The 19828-nt window shown below is 39.7% G+C and overlaps 1 protein-coding gene across 3 annotated transcripts in view; it reads right to left on the bottom strand.

The window, feature by feature from the left end:
• Nucleotides 1-19828, bottom strand: part of LOC117506386 (E3 ubiquitin-protein ligase RNF123) — a 382695-nt gene that overhangs the window by 278855 nt on the left and 84012 nt on the right. For 2 of the 3 annotated variants that reach the window (XM_034165893.1, XM_034165894.1), the window contains exons 29-32: nucleotides 18331-18418; nucleotides 10248-10335; nucleotides 8811-8895; nucleotides 4218-4244 (exon numbers count right to left, since the gene is read on the bottom strand). In XM_034165893.1, coding sequence (XP_034021784.1) covers nucleotides 4218-4244; nucleotides 8811-8895; nucleotides 10248-10335; nucleotides 18331-18418 — 288 coding nt within the window. The remainder of the gene's footprint in view (nucleotides 1-4217; nucleotides 4245-8810; nucleotides 8896-10247; nucleotides 10336-18330; nucleotides 18419-19828) is intronic. The other variant, XM_034165895.1, reaches the window with a different exon arrangement.

The raw sequence follows: 19828 nt of genomic DNA, 5'->3' as shown, positions 1-19828 counted from the left end.
AGGTACACACGGCCATGCACAGACCTGCCTTGCTGAACCTAAGCTTTATGTGCCTTCTTGTGCCCTGCAGTTGCAGATTTTGGACTTGACCCATGTCCACAGGGGCAAGACGTTATCAGCACCCTTCTATTGTGCTACACCTTTGTGGAAAGGTTTAGCTGTCACGACTTTAAAGTCCACTTCAGTTAAACTGTTAAGGCTAATCTTAAAACAAATTTATTTGCAGATACTTATTATTTTTATAGCTTTTACTTTATGTTAGTTATGTCCAGTGCCTGCATGTCTTATTTGCACATGACTTTCAGTTTAACTGTTTTATAGATGCAGAATTTTATTTAATTGTAGTTCAATGTTTATTATATTTAACACTTTGGTTTTTTCACCTGTGTTCCAGAGTCATTAAATGTAGCAGTTCTGCATGTACACACAGTGCAAGGTTGGAAAAAAAATGATGAAGGAAAAAAGAACTACTGTGGAGAGGTTTCTCTGTGACCAAAAAAAAAAAAAGACACCACAATGAGCTGGTCGCTTAATTATATACACCCACACCTGTGCGGACTCCCCCCCCACCAAAAAAAAACTGGACAGTCACCTCTGCGCTTCTTCTCACTGGCTTTATTTTTTTCACGACTTTACAGTCTTTTTGGCACAGGTGATCCAACTTTTAACTTTGTGTTCATACGTTACTGTCGACAAAATAGCTCTTTTGCTCACTCTCTTGTTTTGCGTAAATGCTGGTCTTCATTTGGACACCAGTGATCCAACTTATAACTTTGTGTTTGTCTGTTATTGTCTGCAAAATTGCTCTTTTGCGTGCTCGCATTCTACGCAAATGCTCGTCTTGAGTGCAAGTCATTGCATCAGTGCGCAGACAGTGGAGCTCATCTGATCCATTATAAGAAGATGTTAAATCTATTACACTCAACAAAAATATAAACGCAACACTTTTGGTTTTGCTCCCATTTTGTATAAGATGAACTCAAAGATCTAAAACTTTATCCACATACACAATATCACCATTTCCCTCAAATATTGTTCACAAACCAGTCTAAATCTGTGATAGTGAGCACTTCTCCTTTGCTGAGATAATCCATCCCACCTCACAGGTGTGCCATATCAAGATGCCGATTAGAAACCATGATTAGTGCACAGGTGTGCCTTAGACTGTCCACAATAAAAGGCCACTCTGAAAGGTGCAGTTTTATCACACAGCACAATGCCACAGATGTCGCAAGATTTGAGGGAGCGTGCAATTGGCATGCTGACAGCAGGAATGTCAACCAGAGCTGTTGCTCGTGTATTGAATGTTCATTTCTCTACCATAAGCCGTCTCCAAAGGCGTTTCAGAGAATTTGGCAGTACGTCCAACCAGCCTCACAACCGCAGACCACGTGTAACCACACCAGCCCAGGACCTCCACATCCAGCATGTTCACCTCCAAGATCGTCTGAGACCAGCCACTTGGACAGCTGCTGAAACAATCGGTTTGCATAACCAAAGAATTTCTGCACAAACTGTCAGAAACCGTCTCAGGGAAGCTCATCTGCATGCTCGTCGTCCTCATCGGGGTCTCGACCTGACTCCAGTTCATCGTCGTAACCGACTTGAGTGGGCAAATGCTCACATTCGCTGGAGTTTGGCACGTTGGAGAGGTGTTCTCTTCACGGATGAATCCCAGTTCACACTGTCCAGGGCACATGGCAGACAGCATGTGTGGCGTCGTGTGGGTGAGCGGTTTTCTGATGTCAATGTTGTGGATCGAGTGGCCCATGGTGGCGTTGGGGTTATGGTATGGGCAGGCATCTGTTATGGACGAAGAACACAGGTGCATTTTATTGATGGCATTTTGAATGCACAGAGTGACGAGATCCTGAGGCCCATTGTTGTGCCATACATCCAAGAACATCACCTCATGTTGCAGCAAGATAATGCATGGCCCCATGTTGCAAGGATCTGTACACAATTCTTGGAAGCTGAAAATGTCCCAGTTCTTGCATGGCCGGCATACTCACCGGACATGTCACCCATTGAGCATGTCTGGGATGCTCTAGACCGGCGTATACGACAGCGTGTACCAGTTCCTGCCAATATCCAGCAACTTCACACAGCCATTGAAGAGGAGTGGACCAACATTCCACAGGCCACAATTGACAACCTGATCAACTCTATGCGAAGGAGATGTGTTGCACTGCATGAGGCAAATGGTGGTCACACCAGATACTGTTATCCCCGCCCAATAAAACAAAACTGCACCTTTCAGAGTGGCCTTTTATTGTGGACAGTCTAAGGCACACCTGTGCACTAATCATGGTGTCTAATCAGCATCATGGTATGGCACACCTGTGAGGTGGGATGGATTATCTCAGCAAAGGAGAAGTGCTCACTATCACAGATTTAGACTGGTTTGTGAACAATATTTGAGGGAAATGGTGATATTGTGTATGTGGAAAAAGTTTTAGATCTTTGAGTTCATCTCATACAAAATGGGAGCAAAACCAAAAGTGTTTATATTTTTGCTGAGTGTACAAACACACTTTTACAGCTGCTTATAAAGAAGCAATAAACATACAACTGTTTTACCAAGCTATTACAATATAAACATTACAAATAGTTACCTTTTAGGCTGTTCCAAATACGTTCTCCACCTCATGGTCCTCTGTGATTCCAGAAGCGATTAGAAGTGTTTTCAACAGCCAAACTCTAACAGAAAATGATTAATCCGCTACAAAATAATAATTTTATATACAGCGTCCAGCACACAAAGCAGGTGGAATTGTCACAAGGAAGTGTGCGAGAGGGCAGAGCCAAAATAGCCCGCCCCAAAATAGCCTGTCCTGTCCTCGTAGCCGCCAGGTGCTCGGATAACGGGCTTTTAACAGCCTCATCCTCACCACAAACATGCCTCTAAAATCCTAGTAGTACCTCATACACAAACTGCCCCATGCTGTCACTGCTAAATTTCAAACTTCTTGAAATTAGCGTTACGTTCAGAGATGAGCTTCGTTAGCCGAATATTCTGCCTCTAAGAGTCAATATTCTCCCACGATTCTTGAATAACTGGACTGACATGCTACGTGGCCATTATTCATCGTTCATTATTTGGTGTAACCAGGGCTTAAGTTGCATTTTGGCTTTACTTGCGGTCGATTTGTGGACCCCGAAAATTTAGACTGCTGTATAAAACTCATTTTTGATATGGCCGTTTTTGGGATCCTCAGTGTGAACGATGATTTCTTCTCCCTTCTCTAGCTGCAGCATGTCAGCGATGAGGGCAGATGACTCTCTGCGGAAGAATGTGGACAATTCAACATTTTTGGATGTGACGCTTTAGATCCTTACTACCGGTTGTTTTGAATCATCCAGAATCCTCTGCACTGACAAAGCCCTCATCGTTGTCATGCAGCAGATGGAGGAGGAAAAAAAAAAAAGATTCAGAGCCTACTCCAGACAAAGGAATGATCACCCAGTATCGTCTGCACTAACAAAGCCCTCATCGTTGACATGCAGCAGCCGGAGGAGAAAAGAACCCGAACCCACTCCAGATGAAGAAATTGGCACCATCCAGGAAGGAATCACGCTTCAGAGGTCAAAACTATTGTAATATGGCTGATTTCAAGTTTTTTTCTGGTCAACCTTATTAACCCGCGGTCCAATTTTATAGACCCCAACTTGCTTGAGTTAATGGGGTTTACCTGTATTATTATAAGAAGATTAAATTTGTGCTTGAGAGAGCTGAATGATGAGGTATTTTTTTCCTGAAGTTGCAATTCATTGAATATGACTATGTACAGCTCACAGTGACCTCCCAATTTTTGCATCAATATAACTAAGTACAGGGCTTTGCCAGACAGACATTCATATTGCATAAGTGTACTTTATCACGAAACAAATCGTCTACAGAATTTCAAGACACTGTACTATATATGGACATAAACTGCTCCAAAAAATTGAAAATACCCCAACATAACGTACATACATATAATTTTATTCAAACATCCATTCTTAAGATTTAACGCCTTTCTGTTCAGTCACTGATATGTGTACCCATAAACAAGTGCTCATCACTTATTGAGAATGAGGAGCTTTGAGTACATCTGTGTAATAAATGCCAAAGACTAAAGTATTTCCCAACAGACCCATTAAAGAGGGGCAAAAAAGCATAAACATAAAAGACAATGACAGACAAAGAAAATTGAAAGTGGTGATAAATAACTTACTCTGAAAACTAGCAATTGACAGATCCCCTGAAGCGCATGCAAATGAAAAGGCACACAAATGAGAGTCAATTATCATGCAGGAGAGAACATCGAGTAGAAAATTGCAATTCGGTGGAAAATGAACACAGAAGCAGAAAATGCTTGGGGGGGGGATAAAAGAGGATAATGGCATTGACAAAGCCTGATTTAAAAAGTAACTAGTGAGGACAAAATGACATTTCAGGTTGTTTGTATTCGTTATCGCTGTCATGAGAATGACTGTCCATCCCACCGCACAGGTGTGACATATCAAGATGCTGACTGGACAGCATGATTATTGCACAGATGTGCCTTAGGCTGGCCACAATAACAGGCCACTCTGAAATGTGCAGTTTTGCTTTATTGGGGGGGGGGGGGGGGGGGGTCAGAAAACAGTCAGCAGCTGTGCGAAATTGCTGGATATTGGCAAGAACTGGAACAAACTGTCGTACACGCCAATCCAGAGCCTCCCAAACATGCTCAATGGGTGATATGTCCAGTGAGTTTGGTGGCCAATGAAGAATTGGGATGTTTTGAGTTTCCAGGAAGTGTATACAGATCCTTGCAACATGGGGTCGTGCATTATCATGCTGCAACATGAGGTGATGTTCTTGGATATATGGCACAACAATGGGTCTCAGGATCTCATCACGGTATCTCTGTGCATTCAAAATGCCATCAATAAAATGCACCTGTGTTCTTCGTCCATAACAGACACCTGCCCATCCCATAACCCCACCGCCATCATGGGCCACTCGATCCACAACATTGACATCAGAAAACCGCTCACCCACACGACGCCACACACGCTGTCTGCCATCTGCTCTGGACAGTGTGAACCGGGATTCATCCGTGAAGAGAACACCTCTCCAATGTGCTAGACACCATCAAATGTGAGCATTTGCCCACTCAAGTCGGTTACAATGATGAACTGCAGTCAGGTCGAGACCCCGATCAGGATGACGACCATGCAGATGAGCTTCCCTGAGATGGTTTCTGACAGTTTGTGCAGAAATTCTTTGGTTCTGAAAACCGATTGGCTGGTGGCTGGTCTCAGACGATCTTGGAGATGAACATGCTGCATGTGGAGGTTCTGGGTTGGTGTGGTTACACGTGGTCTGCAGTTGTGAGGCCGGATGGATATACTGCCAAATTCTTTGAAACGCCTTTGGAGATGGCTTATGGTAGACAAATGAACTTTCAGTTGACGGGCAACAGCTCTGCTGGACATTCCTGCAGTCAGCATGCCAACTGCACGCTCCCTCAAAATCTGCAACATATGTGGCATTGCACCGTGTGATAAAACTCAGCATTTTAGAGTGGCCTTTTATTGTAGCCAGCCTAAGGCACACCTGTGCAATAATCATGCTGTCTGATCAGCATCTTGATATGCCAGACCTGTGAGGTGGGATGGATTATCTCAGCAAAGGAGAATTGCTCACTAACATAGATTTAGACAGATTTGTGAACAATATTTGAGAGGAATATGTCATTTGTGTATGTAGAAAATGTTTTAGATTTTTTTTAGTTCAGCTTGTGAAAAATGCGAGCAAAAACAAAAGTGTTGCATTTATATTTTTGTTCACTGTAGATTTAAATCAGGGGGATATGTTAGCCAAATGGAAACGCAAAAATACACACCACCGGTCAAACATTTGGACACACTTTTTGAAGTTGAAGTGTACTTGATTATAAATGTGACAGAGCAAGATGGTAACATCTTCCTGCTTCTCATTTCTAAGGTCGGACCTACTGGGAAAAATGTGAATTACAGCAAGTTGCACAGTGGACCTCGAGCAATATGACTAACTTCTGAATGGGACCAAAACCTAATTAAATAAATATAATAATAATATAATATTTTGTTTGGCTCTTTTCTTCTGGACACTACTTTTTGCAAATACAGTACATGCAAAACCATCTGCAATAACCAGTAATTCATTGTTAAACCAGAAGGGTACCCAGAAAACGAACACCTGTGCCAAAGCTCCAATTTAATTTTAAATAAAACCCTCGACACTTACTGCCGATCCTCACGTTTTATCCTGATCACAGAACACTGATTGCTGATCTTTAATTCTGAAGGCATATCTTTGATCCTCACCGAGGTTACATTTGCTTTGTTTACTTGTCTTGCTTTGATCATGTAATCAAAAGAATCAGGATGATGGTGGTGATCCTGTCCGCTGAACCTGATCCATCATCTTTGATTGCCTGCCTTTGATCCTGAACCCTGATTTTTACATCCTGATCACTGAACATTCAACCTCACTCAGGAGGTTGTGTTCTCATTTCAGTTTGTCCATCATTCTTGCTTTGAGCCTGCAATGATGCTCGTGCCTTTGACCTTTTTTCAGAACTTAGATCTTTGCTGCTTTCAGCAGGATTAAAGTAATCTGGATCAAATACAGTTGAGCTCAAAAGTTTACATACCCTGGCGGAATTTTTTTGGGGGCCATTTTTCAGAGAATATGAATGACAACACAAAAACTTTTTTCTCACGGTTAGTGGTTGGGTGAAGCCATTTATTGCCAAACAACCACGTTTACTCTTTTTAAATCATAATGACAACACAAACTACCCAAATGACCCTGATCAAAAGTTTACATACGTCTTTTCTTAATAACACGTATTGCCGCCTTTAATATCAATGACAGCTTGGAGTCTTTTGTGGTAGTTTTGGACGAGGCTCTCTGATGGTAAAGCTGCCACTGAATATGTCTTGGACTTTATTTACATCAATTACAAATAAATACAAACAATATGGCACTTTATGGTAAATCTGCATGGAGTAGACAGTTCTCAAAAACTGAGTGAATGTGCAAGAAGTAGAAGAATGAGGAAAGCCACCAAAACACCCAGACAACTCAGGAGAAGTTATAGGCTTACGTGGCTGTGATTGGAGAAATTGTGCACAGTGCAAGCTTTGCATTTTGTATCACTACTCTTAGCTTCATAGTGGAGTAGAGCAGAGAAGGATTTTCTTTCACCAAAACAGATCAAATCCAGGCTTGCATCTCAGATGTACCTTCTGGCAATTTGTAGCTAAACTTTCAGGTCTTCTTTTTAAGAAAATCCTCCTTTATACCACTTCATCATGAAGATGGATAACTGGTGATACAAAATTTAATGTAAACTTTTGAGCTCAACTGTATCACTTCAGCCAAAAGTTTGGTGACATCAAAAAAGTGTTAAGTTACTCAGTTACAGGTACTTAGTTACTGCCAGTTTCTATCCAATTAAGCAATTACTTACCGAGTTTCTTGTACATTAAATATTAGTTACTGTACACTAATCAGCCATGACATTATGACAACTGACAGGTATCTGAATAACACTGATTATCTCAGTATGGTGGCACCTGCAGTGGGTGGGATATATGTGGCAGAAAGTTAACATTTTCTTGTAAAGCTGATGTGCTGGAAGCAGGAAAAATGAGGACACTTAAATATTTGAGTGACTGTGACAAAGACCAAATTGTGATTGCTAGATGACTGGGCCAGAGCATATCCAAAAGTGTAGCTCTTGCGGAACATTCTCAGTCTGTAGTGGCGACTACCTATGTTCCAGAAGTGGTCCAAGGAAGGCAACAGGGTCACGGATGACAAAGGTTCACTGATGTGTGTTGGGGAGTGAAAGTTGGCTTGTGTGGTCTGAGCCAACAGAAGAGCTACTGTTCCTCAAATGGTTGAATAAGATAATGCTTCTGACAGAAAGGGGGGGGGGGGGGGTGAGGCAAGTGGTCACAATGTTATGGCTGATCAGTGTAAGTCTTTCAGTTGCTCTCAAGTTATCCAGTTACTGAGAATCTATGATCAGTGATCAAAGGCAAAACCTGCTCCTCGATCCAGAGTCGGACTAAAATGTAACCTTCCTGAGCCCAAAGTGTTTTCCTCTTCCAAATTTCACTGAGTCATGTCTTTTTGACATATCCTGCTGAAAAACTGACACAGACAGAAAAACAGCAAGAAAAACCACAATTTCCTCAGTGAAGGTAAATAAGAACTATCATTTACAATGTTCCTGCAAGCAGACATTCCAAACAGACTCAGGGAAAAAAAAAGAAAAAAAAAAAAATCACACTGACACAAACAGGATAATTGATGTAAATCAAACACAGATGAAGTAAAAATAGGCCTGAATTAGACAGGCAGTCATGGCCTCAATTTATATATGGAAATGTGTTTAAAAAAAAAAAAAAAAAAAATCTATGCCAGGTTGCCCAAGATACACAAAAAGAATAAAAAGATTTACAAGAAGAATAAGGATTGCATACAAGAGGAATTGACAACCTGATACACATGTGCCAAATTTTGAAAAGCTGGATTTTGTGCAAGCAACACAACATGCACAGGAATGCAACAGGAAACAGACACTGGTTCACAATTAATATGTCAGATAATATGGCACAAACCAAAACCAAAAGAAGGTAGAGAACAGGGTCATCATCCAGAGAGACAGACAGAGAAAGAGAGAGAGACAGAGAAAGAGAGAGACAGAGACAGACAGACAGAGAGAGACAGACAGAGAAAGAGAGAGAGAGAGAGATATTTATGAGTGAAAGTGATCACCTACTCTGTAAACTAGGCAGGTTGGCATCCTCGGGTTTGGTTTTCAGGAGGTGAGGAAGGCGAGTGTACCTATAGCCAAAACCACAACCCTGGAAAATAAAACAAAAGCACTCATGTATCTGCAGTGTGGGTAAATAACTGATACGCATACAAGATATTCACTGAGTAAATACCCCAGCGTTCATCCAAATGGTCTTGATATCTTCACCCATTTTTTTTTTTTTTAAACCATGGATGGATAGGAACCTTTATTTACATTTGTTAAAAAATGGAATGATTTCTCTTCCAGATGAGGTCCATCCCTTTCACATAACTTTCTAACAAACAGATGTGGCTGAAGAAATAGCACTCGTGAAAGCCTAGTGAAACATAGGTATCACCTTAGCCTTCTCAACCATTGGGGTCTTCAACACTGAAGCACATTTGTGCTGGACCATTGCCAGAGAAAGATGCACATGACCGAAATGTCATAGCCAGTGCTTCCTCACAATGCAAGTGATAATCTTTATCAAGCTTTTCCTCACTGACCACTCATGTCACACAGCTTTTCTAGTAATACACAATGATTGTCTGAAGAAAGCTAGCACCAAAGACACCTAGATGTCACCTTAGGGAACTGGCTAGCATCCAAGTCTCACAACCATAGAGGAAGAAAGGCAACAGCCACAGCCTAAAGACTTCAACCTCCAGTGACTCTGTGGTGAAGCAAAGACATCGACATTGCCAAAAACCTCTGTCCACCGACCTCATGACTCCATAAGCTCTTCCCAGGTGTCTTTCGACCTCAGATGCCAAGAATCCAGAGACATAAATGTTACTGAGGAGATAAGTGAATGTCTCTACAAGTTCAACACTTGGCTGCATACAGCTACACCTTTGATAGCTGAGTCCAGGAACTCACTGAAAGCCTGAATCTTAGTCTTATTTCTGGTCAAATGCAAACCTTGACCCTCTGATTTCTCAATAAATTTATTGAGCACTGAAATCAGGGAATCCACTGATTAAACAAAGATGACAGCACAATCCGTGAAGTTGTGTGTAAAAGCAGTAAATTCAGATGTACAGAAATAAACATGAATTTCTTTCCAATTTCATACCAGAGTGTATAATTAGGGTTGTTACATTAACTGAGAAGATTGTTTCCAATAGTGTTTCTCAGTTTGTTTGCCTGTTAGCAAGGTTCATCATAAAGGTTCCAGGTGACCTCCACAGAATCGGTTGGAAATATGAATTTCATCAAGTGTTGAGCAGTAGTGTAATAAAGATCATTTTACATTACAACAGTAAAACACTGCATTTTTGTATATTTCTGAAAAACATCAATTCACCTTGACAAAACCTGTCAGTTACATAAAAATGTTTTTAATCCCAATGCAAATGTCAATGATTGGTAGAAACGTACTATCTAACTGCCAATTTTTATTTCTACATGTGTGCTTACCCTCCACAGTCTAACCAGAATCCAATTTGTCTGAGCCCATGGTCTCTGCTCGTAAGGGGCCAATAGATTCCTCATCATGGCAACACGCCTGAAAACACAAACGTAAATCAATACAAACTACAGCAGGCACTTCACATCGACAAGACATCAGCAGATCTCAGAGCCTTTGCAGACTATGCACCTGCTTTTTTGAACAGTCTGCCTGTTGATGTTACAAAGTCACTTCAGTTGAACTTTTTAAAGCAAATCTTAAAACATTTACTTTCTATGGTGTAAAATTGGGTTCTATAGTTTTATTTAATTTTTTTTTATATTTGCTGGTTTGTTTTGTAAAGCAAGTAGCTAAATGGATACTGAGTTGGTCTGGCAATATGCAGAGCTGGGTACGAATCCCACTCAGACTACTTGTCTGTGTCTGCATCGTCTCAGTCCACCAAGGTGTAACTGGGTACCAGCCTTGGCTGTGGAAGTGACCTGCATCAGAGTGGGGTCCCATCAAAGAGAAGTCATAGACTCTAATCTGCTTCATGCTTCAAAATCTGGAGAAATGAACTGGTACCCATGGGCCCCAAGGCCTATATACCAGAGGAGGTTAAATTTTAATCATTCCTATGGATGCATAATGTTCTATTGTTCTGTATCGATGGCATATTATGTACAGTGCTTTATAAGGATTTTTATCTCCTTGAAAGTGCTATATGAATAATCTATTATTGCTCTGACTTCTACCCATTACAGGGTAGAATCACCTATTTAAAGTACGCTACAACTTTTTGCAAAGAGACGCAAGTCTGTGGTGAAGGAAGAAGTGAATGCAAATCGTTAACTGTTTGGAATATATCCCAAAAGGTGTAAAAATGACATTCAATATTCTCAAATGTTGATGATGGCTATCTAGTTTCATCAGAGTTGTTAAATGTAATGATGAGGCGTTTAGCAGGCTGACATTGTTAAATAGGTGGCTGGTGCAATTTTGGAGACAGCAAGGCTTTAGTTTTATTGATAACTGGCCTTCATTCTGGGGATGCCGTGGCTTGCTGATGCCAGAACGGCCTTCACCCTACTAGAGAAGGTGCCGCCATCTTGTCTGCCAATATATTTCAAGCTCTACAGGGAGGGTAACATTAGTTTTTTACAGCAGGCCACAGAGCAGGTGATGAGAGACCCTGCAAGGCTTATGACAAATGTGGGTGTAGAATCCATAAGCTTAGGGGGTTAATTAGGGCAGAAAATCCATTATGGTGATAGTGCAGTTTATGTGTAGGGAGGGAAATTCATCAAGTTGAGACTGTACCTATTTCTGTAGACGTGTCCATAAAAATCATAGAGAGATATGCTTTGCAAACTTAATACCCATTACTACACTGGATGACGGTGAAACTGAGAATGGCCCGTTGGCTGTTCCAGCAATATAAATTATTTCGTGTCTGCAACTTACACCAGCGTGGAATGTCTCAAACCTAAACCTACTTCTAGGCATCTTATATACGTTACTCTGGAACCACCCCTAATTCCAAACAGTTCAACTGTCAACACCACTGAGGTCCTTAGTCTGGGTCTCATTAGCATAAGATCACTGTCCTCAAAATAACTGTTGATTAATGATCTAATTATGGATTACCACTTAGATATGATTGGGTTATGTGAAACCTGGCTTAAACCTACCGCTGTCTTCCCCTTAAATGAGGCCTGCCCACCAGCATATACATTTAGTCACATCCCTCGTGATGCGAAGCAAGGCGGGGGTATTACTCTTCTTTATAAATCTAGGTTTAAATTATTAACTGTTGGAGGTCACAAATATAACTCGTTTGAACATCTGATTCTCCACTCTGCCCATGATACTACGTATTGCAAAGGACAGATAAATAAAAATCTGCCGTATTACTTTGTCACTGAATATAGGCCCCCTGGCCCATACTCTGAATTCTTACATGAATTTGGTGCGTTCATCTCTAACTTGTCAACTAGTGCAGATAGGATTCTGATTATTGGTGACTTTAACATTTATAAGAATAAGCCTTCTGATCCCCTCTGCAAATCATTTATGGAAACTGTGGATGCATTAGGATTTCAGCAAAGCATTCAGGACTCAACGCATATTAGTGGAAATACCCTGGATCTGGTGGTACTGCTGTCACAAATATTGACATCATGCCTCTTGCATCGGTGGTCTCTGATCACTCACTTATTAGGTTTACAGTTTTGCTGCCATGTTTAATGGAACAACAACCTTATTTATCACTGCGGCAATGCATCAACTCTGAAGCTAGACTGCCTGATATCTTAGCTTCACATTTGGAAAATGCCCAATCAGTAGACAGTCGTATGGATAGTTTAAACTCAGTGCTCAAAACTACACTCGACATGATTGTGCCACCTTTGTTAAAATCATGCCCCCCCAAAAAACAGTCACCTTGGTCCAATGATTACTTGCATGACCTCAAGCATAAGGCTAGAGGTCTAGAACAGAAAGGTGTAGTTCAAGATTAGAAGTATTCCACCTCATGTGGCGAGATGCTATCTTAGACTATAAGCATGCAGTACTGGCTACAAAGCGGACCTATTTCTCTGATTTGGACAAAAACAAGCATAACTCAAAGTTCTTGTTCAACACTGTGGCAACACTTATTCATGGACAACCACCTGTAGCTCGCTCTCCTTTTACAACCCAATATTTCTTGGATTACTTCAAGAAGAAAATAGAAGACATTAGGTTAAACATATCCCAGCATGCCTTAACCCAGCCACTACACCCTGCTTTTGAGGTGGGTGCCGTTACTGAGGTATTACCTAGATTTACAGAATTTGATAGTATCACACTAGGCGTGCTGACGAAACTCGTAATGTCTACAAAAAGCACAAACTGCTTCTTGGATCCTATACCAACAAAACTGTTTAACGACCAGTGGCCCACTCTTGGGCCGACTGTGCTGGAAATTATTAATCTCTCATTAACCTCTGGATCTGTTCCTAAATGTTTCAAATGTGCAGTGATTCAACCATTACTTAAGAAATCTATTGAAAAACTATAGGCCGATATCAAATCTATCATTTTGCTCTAAAATTCTGGAAAAAGTGGTTTCACAGCAGCTCGTGGACCACCTTACTGAGAATAATCTTTCTGAGCCACTGCAGTCTGCTTTTACAAAATATCATTCCACAGAGATGGCTCTCACTCAAGTGGTGAATGATCTTCTGCTTGTGAAGGACTCGGACACCACTACGATTCGATCGCAGTGCTGTGTTTAATACCATGGAGCATCATATTCTATTTGATAGGCTGGAGAATCATTTGGGGATTAATGGGAGTGCCTTTGCGTGGTTGACGTCATACCTGACCAGTTGTTCTCAATGTGTTTTGTACAGTAACACTACCTCCAACATTAGTGACATGAAATTTGGGATTCCACAGGGGTCTGTCTTAGGCCCCCCACTTTTCTCACTTTTCTTTATATAGCACCCCTTGGGCACATATTGCTGCGTTTTGGGGTTACCTTTCACTGCTATGCTGAACATACTCAGTTATACAAGCCGATAACTGATGGTAATCTCATCCACATAAAATCCTTAGAAGATTCCCTTGCATCAGTGAGAAGCTGGATGTCTAGAAACGTCCTACTTTTAAACTCTGATAAGACTGAAATGATGGTTCTTGGTCCAGTGAGACATCGGTATCAATTTCCCTCAGTATTTCATTGATAATAATGTCAAAAAGGAAAATAAGGATGAGGTAGTCAACGGTTTTAATAATTTTTTTGTAAATATTGGACCAAGCTTGGCAGAAAAAATTCCCGATTCCCAATCTGAGGATTGGGATAATAATCTTATAGAAAGAAATCCCTGTTCAATGTTCCTCACAGCAGTGGATGGAAATGAAATTATAGACATTGTGAATAATTGTAAATATAAAACATCTACCGATTTAAATGAAATTGATATGGTGGTGGTAAAACAGCTCATTGAATGGATTGTAGAACCATTAACATACATCTGTAACTTATCATTTCATACCGGTAAATTTCCCAATCAAATGAAAATAGCTAAGGTTGTGCCGCTGTATAAGACTGGGGATAGACACCACTTCACAAATTATAGACCTGTTTCTTTGCTTCCACAATTTTCCAAATTATTAGAAAAGTTATTCAATAATAGATTAGACAAATTCATAAATAAACATAAATTACTTACTGATAGTCAATATGGATTCAGAGCACATAGTTCAACATCACTTGCATTAATAGAATCAGTTGAGGAGATTACAAACGCCATAGACCACAAATTACATTCAGTTGGAATATTTATAGACCTTAAAAAGGCTTTTGATACAATTAATCATGACATATTAATCAATAAACTTGAACAGTATGGGATTAGGGGGTTGGTGTTGCACTGGGTGAGAAGCTACTTAAGTAACAGAAAACAGTTTGTGAAGTTGGGGGAATATACATCATCATGCTTGGACAATGCTTGTGGCGTCCCACAGGGGTCAGTATTGGGTCCAAAACTGTTTCTAATTTATATAAATGATATTGTCAATGTTTCCAAAATATTAAAATTAGTATTATTTGCAGATGACACAAGCATTTTTTGTTCAGGGGGGGATTTGCAGGAGTTACTGAGGAGGATCAGTATAGAAATGGGAAAATTGAAAATATGGTTTGACAGAAACAAATTATCATTAAACTTAAGTAAAACAAAATACATGTTATTTGGCTATTGTAATACAGACATACAGGTTCAGTTACAAGTCGAGGGGGTAGATATTGAAAGGGTACATGAAAATAAGTTTCTGGGGGTGATAACAGATGATAAGATAAACTGGAAGACTCATATAAAACATATACAAAGTAAACTGTCAAGAAGCATTTCAGTTCTAAACAAAGCGAAACATATTCTGGACCACAACTCACTCCGCATTCTTTACTGCTCACTGGTTTTACCATATTTACAGTACTGTGCAGAGGTATGGGGTAATACTTATAAAGGTACAACACAATCACTATCAGTAATGCAGAAAAGAGCTATAAGAATTATTCATAATACTGGCTATAGAGATCATACAAATCCACTATTTTTACAATCCAAATTCTTAAAATTCACAGACTTGGTTCATTTTCAAACAGTACAAATTGTGTATAAAGCAATAAACAATTTACTTCCAGCAAATATTAAAAATATGTTTTTTAACAGATCAGGGGATTACAGTCTGAGGGGGAAATTTAATTTAAAGCATCAGTGGGCACGAACAACATTAAAAGGTTTCTGTATTTCTGTCTGTGGGGTGAGGATGTGGAACAGATTGGGAGTGGGGCTCAAGCAATGTCCAAGCATGAACCAGTTCAAACAGCGGTACAAAAATATGTTTTTTTCTGGGTATAGGGAGGAGGAAGGGTAATGAGGGTTAGGGTGTTTTTGTTTTTTGCTTCGACTTGTAAATATATAGTATTTTGTATGTAAGTAGGTATGTGTAGGTGTATATTTATGTTTGTGTATATATATGTGTATATATGTATATGTGTATATATGTGTATGTATATGTGTATGTATGTTGATGTGTGTATGTATATATATATGTGTATGTGTATGTATATGTATATATATATATATTGATATCGGTTTAGGTGTGTAGGAATCTATGTGTATATGTGGCAAAGGGTATTACTGGTTGTGGGGAAGAAGGGGTAGGGATAAATAAGCTGATGCTTCACCCTACCCCTTTTCGGACATGTTGGGTACACAGTAGGAACTTTTTTGTTGTTGTCTTTACTGATCTATCTTGTAATTGTTGTTGTATCAAATGTTCGAAATAAACAGTTTTCATTCATTCATTCATTCATTCAATTTGACTAGTTAACTCTTAGCCCAGGCTCATGTGTCATACATCACACTGACAAAATGATGAACCCTGGGGTAATTTTTGATTCTATGTTGTCCTTTGACCTCCACATTTGAGATATTACAAGGACTGCTTTCTTTCACCTGCGAAATATAGGGAAGATTCATCTCATCCTGTCTATGGCTGATGCTGAGACCATGATTCATGCATTTGTCTCTTCTAGATTGGACTACAGCAATGTTCTATTTTATGGTTTACCGCAGTCCAGCATTAGGGGTCTCCAAATGGTTCAAAATGCTGCAGCCAGACTCCTGACACGAAGCAGAAAGTTTGACCACATTACATCCATTATGGTATCCCTTCACTGGCTTCCTGTCCCAGTGAGATCAGATTTTAAGATTCTGCTACCAGTCTATAAATTTGTTCACGGATTGGCACCTCCCTATTTAGCTGACCTAATTAAACCCTTCTCAAGGTACAGGACTACTTTGTGTCCCAAGGGTGAATAAAAAGTCTGCGAGTCACAGACTTTTTTCTCTTATCGTGCCCCTGTTCTGTGGAATGATCTCCCTGCATCAATAAAACAGTCAAATTCTGTAGAGACTTTCAAGTCCAGACTTAAGCCGCATTTATTTTCCCTTTTGTATGGCTAGCATACTGGCATAGTACAGTCCTACGTTTTTTACTCTTTTAAATTCATTTTATTAGGAAACGGAGCAGGCCGCAGCCTCAACTTTATCTAAATTCTGGGTCTTTTAGTGAAGGTTTGGGCTAGTGGCCGACGATCACCTTAGTATTTCTTTTGTTTTTCTTGTTGCAAAATGCTGACTAATTATACTATATTTGTTGTGTTTCTGATGGCTAATTCTGTTTTTTTTTTCCTCTCTGTTTGAGGTGCGGCTCCATCTAGAGATGGATGTGGTGTCTGTTTCTGTAACCCTCCTGTCCTGTGCACAACCTTTCCTGTATATTCATTTTGTGAATTGTTTTGTTAATTGTGTTGGTAGCATGGCCCAAGCAGAGGGTGACCGATTTGAGTCTGGTCTGCTTGAGGTTTCTTCCTCAAATCATCAGGGGTTTTTTTCCTTACCACTGTCGCCTGTGTGCTTGCTCTGGGGGTTAGTAAGGTTAGACCTTATTTGTGTGAAGCGCCTTGAGGCAACTTTGTTGTGATTTGGCGCTATATAAATAAAAATAAATTGAAAATTGAAACTGAATTAAAATTACATTTTATTATTCTCTTTCAATGGTCTGCAACAATGCTGTCATTCATGCTGTCATGTAAATTCAAGTCTAAATGTGTTTTTCCATTCATGCTCAGTTTTGTTTTTCTCCACTGGGTTTCTTGCTGTAATGCACTGTAAATACAGTTAAGTCAATTAGACTTTACACAGCAACAATTGGGATTTTGCTTCTGTACACCTACACAATGGGGGTGAAATGAAACAATCTATATAGGCATGTTGAATTTTAGTTTTAATTTTAAGGGGTTTAACAAAAATACTTCCTTAACCATTGAGGAATTACAGCTATTTTTAGAGTTCATCCATTTTCAGAAGCCAAAAGTAACTGAACACAAATACCATATTCTCCAGAATATACCTGTAAGTCATGACTTTATATTATATTATATATATATATATATAGTTTGGGAGGTCTTGCAACATATACAAAGTAAAAAAAAATACATTTTTTCTTCACATTTAGTACACATAAACAATGTCAAATGTGTATGTGCTGTCTTTAATTCTGATGTGTGCCATTATTACGGTAAACAAGTAAAGTATATCTCATAATAATAATAATAATAATAACAACACATATTTACAGAGGGCTTTCTCAAAACTGAAAGGACAAAACAAAATAAACTCCAATAACAAAAAAATAAATAAATCCGAATAATAATTACTCTACAACACACAATCCCAAATTAAAGATCTGACAACAAAGGAAAAAGCTACAACTTATACATGTTTTTTTTCTTTTCTTGAAGAGGCTTTTTTTTGACAGCTGCAATTTAAACACTGGAAAATGCGGTACGAGGATCATTTTTAATACAAGTCACTTTCAGCCAGTTTTCTTTCGACAAAGCAGGAGATGGATACAGTCGGAAGAGGTCACCCAATCAATCAGGCAAACAAGTATGTAAGTAGACTTGGTGTGTCAGTTAGTCAGGGAAGGAGGTCTGCAGTCAGTCAGACAAGTCATTTTTTAAACAAATGAGTAAAAGAAGTAAATACTCACTGCTCCTCTGAAATCCTTTCAACTGCCCTCAGAGATTGTGGATAGCAAACATAGCTGGCCAGTGCCTGCATCAGAGAGTCTTTAATATCTAAAAGGATTGAGGAAAAGACATTTTAATACACCTTCCCTGATACAAATAGTTTTGGAATAGTTTTGACTGTGTTGAATGCTTGGTGTCAATCAATCAATCAATCAATTTTTTTATATAGCGCCAAATCACAACAAACAGTTGCCCCAAGGCGCTTTATATTGTAAGGCAAGGCCATACAATAATTATGTAAAACCCCAACGGTCAAAACGACCCCCTGTGAGCAAGCACTTGGCTACAGTGGGAAGGAAAAACTCCCTTTTAACAGGAAGAAACCTCCAGCAGAACCAGGCTCAGGGAGGGGCAGTCTTCTGCTGGGACTCGTTGGGGCTGAGGGAGAGAACCAGGAAAAAGACATGCTGTGGAGGGGAGCAGAGATCGATCACTAATGATTAAATGCAGAGTGGTGCATACAGAGCAAAAAGAGAAAGAAACAGTGCATCATGGGAACCCCCCAGCAGTCTACGTCTATAGCAGCATAACTAAGGGATGGTTCAGGGTCACCTGATCCAGCCCTAACTATAAGCTTTAGCAAAAAGGAAAGTTTTAAGCCTAATCTTAAAAGTAGAGAGGGTGTCTGTCTCCCTGATCTGAATTGGGAGCTGGTTCCACAGGAGAGGAGCCTGAAAGCTGAAGGCTCTGCCTCCCATTCTACTCTTATAAACCCTAGGAACTACAAGTAAGACTGCAGTCTGAGAGCGAAGCGCTCTATTGGGGTGATATGGTACTACGAGGTCCCTAAGATAAGATGGGACCTGATTATTCAAAACCTTATAAGTAAGAAGAAGAATTTTAAATTCTATTCTAGAATTAACAGGAAGCCAATGAAGTGAGGCCAATATGGGTGAGATATGCTCTCTCCTTCTAGTCCCCGTCAGTACTCTAGCTGCAGCATTTTGAATTAACTGAAGGCTTTTTAGGGAACTTTTAGGACAACCTGATAATAATGAATTACAATAGTCCAGCCTAGAGGAAATAAATGCATGAATTAGTTTTTCAGCATCACTATGAGACAAGACCTTTCTGATTTTAGAGATATTGCGTAAATGCAAAAAAGCAGTCCTACATATTTGTTTAATATGCGCTTTGAATGACATATCCTGATCAAAAATGACTCCAAGATTTCTCACAGTATTACTAGAGGTCAGGGTAATGCCATCCAGAGTAAGGATCTGGTTAGACACCATGTTTCTAAGATTTGTGGGGCCAAGTACAATAACTTCCAAAGTAAAGGTCAAACAAGTTCAATGTCCATTGGATTCTATGACATATGACATCCCATAACATGATAACTAAGCATGACAGATGATGCAAACTATTCCATTTATTAATCCTATTAGCTCAACCAATAATTTGCATCACTTTTTTTTTTTTTTTTTTACAAAATTGGAGCAACTTTAACTTTTGACC

This window comes from Thalassophryne amazonica, chromosome 3 (assembly GCF_902500255.1).
Source record: "Thalassophryne amazonica chromosome 3, fThaAma1.1, whole genome shotgun sequence".
In the NCBI taxonomy this organism is placed as follows: domain Eukaryota; kingdom Metazoa; phylum Chordata; class Actinopteri; order Batrachoidiformes; family Batrachoididae; genus Thalassophryne; species Thalassophryne amazonica.
The sequence above is the reverse complement of the archived record's forward strand: the minus strand, read 5'-3'. Positions and strand labels throughout refer to the sequence as shown.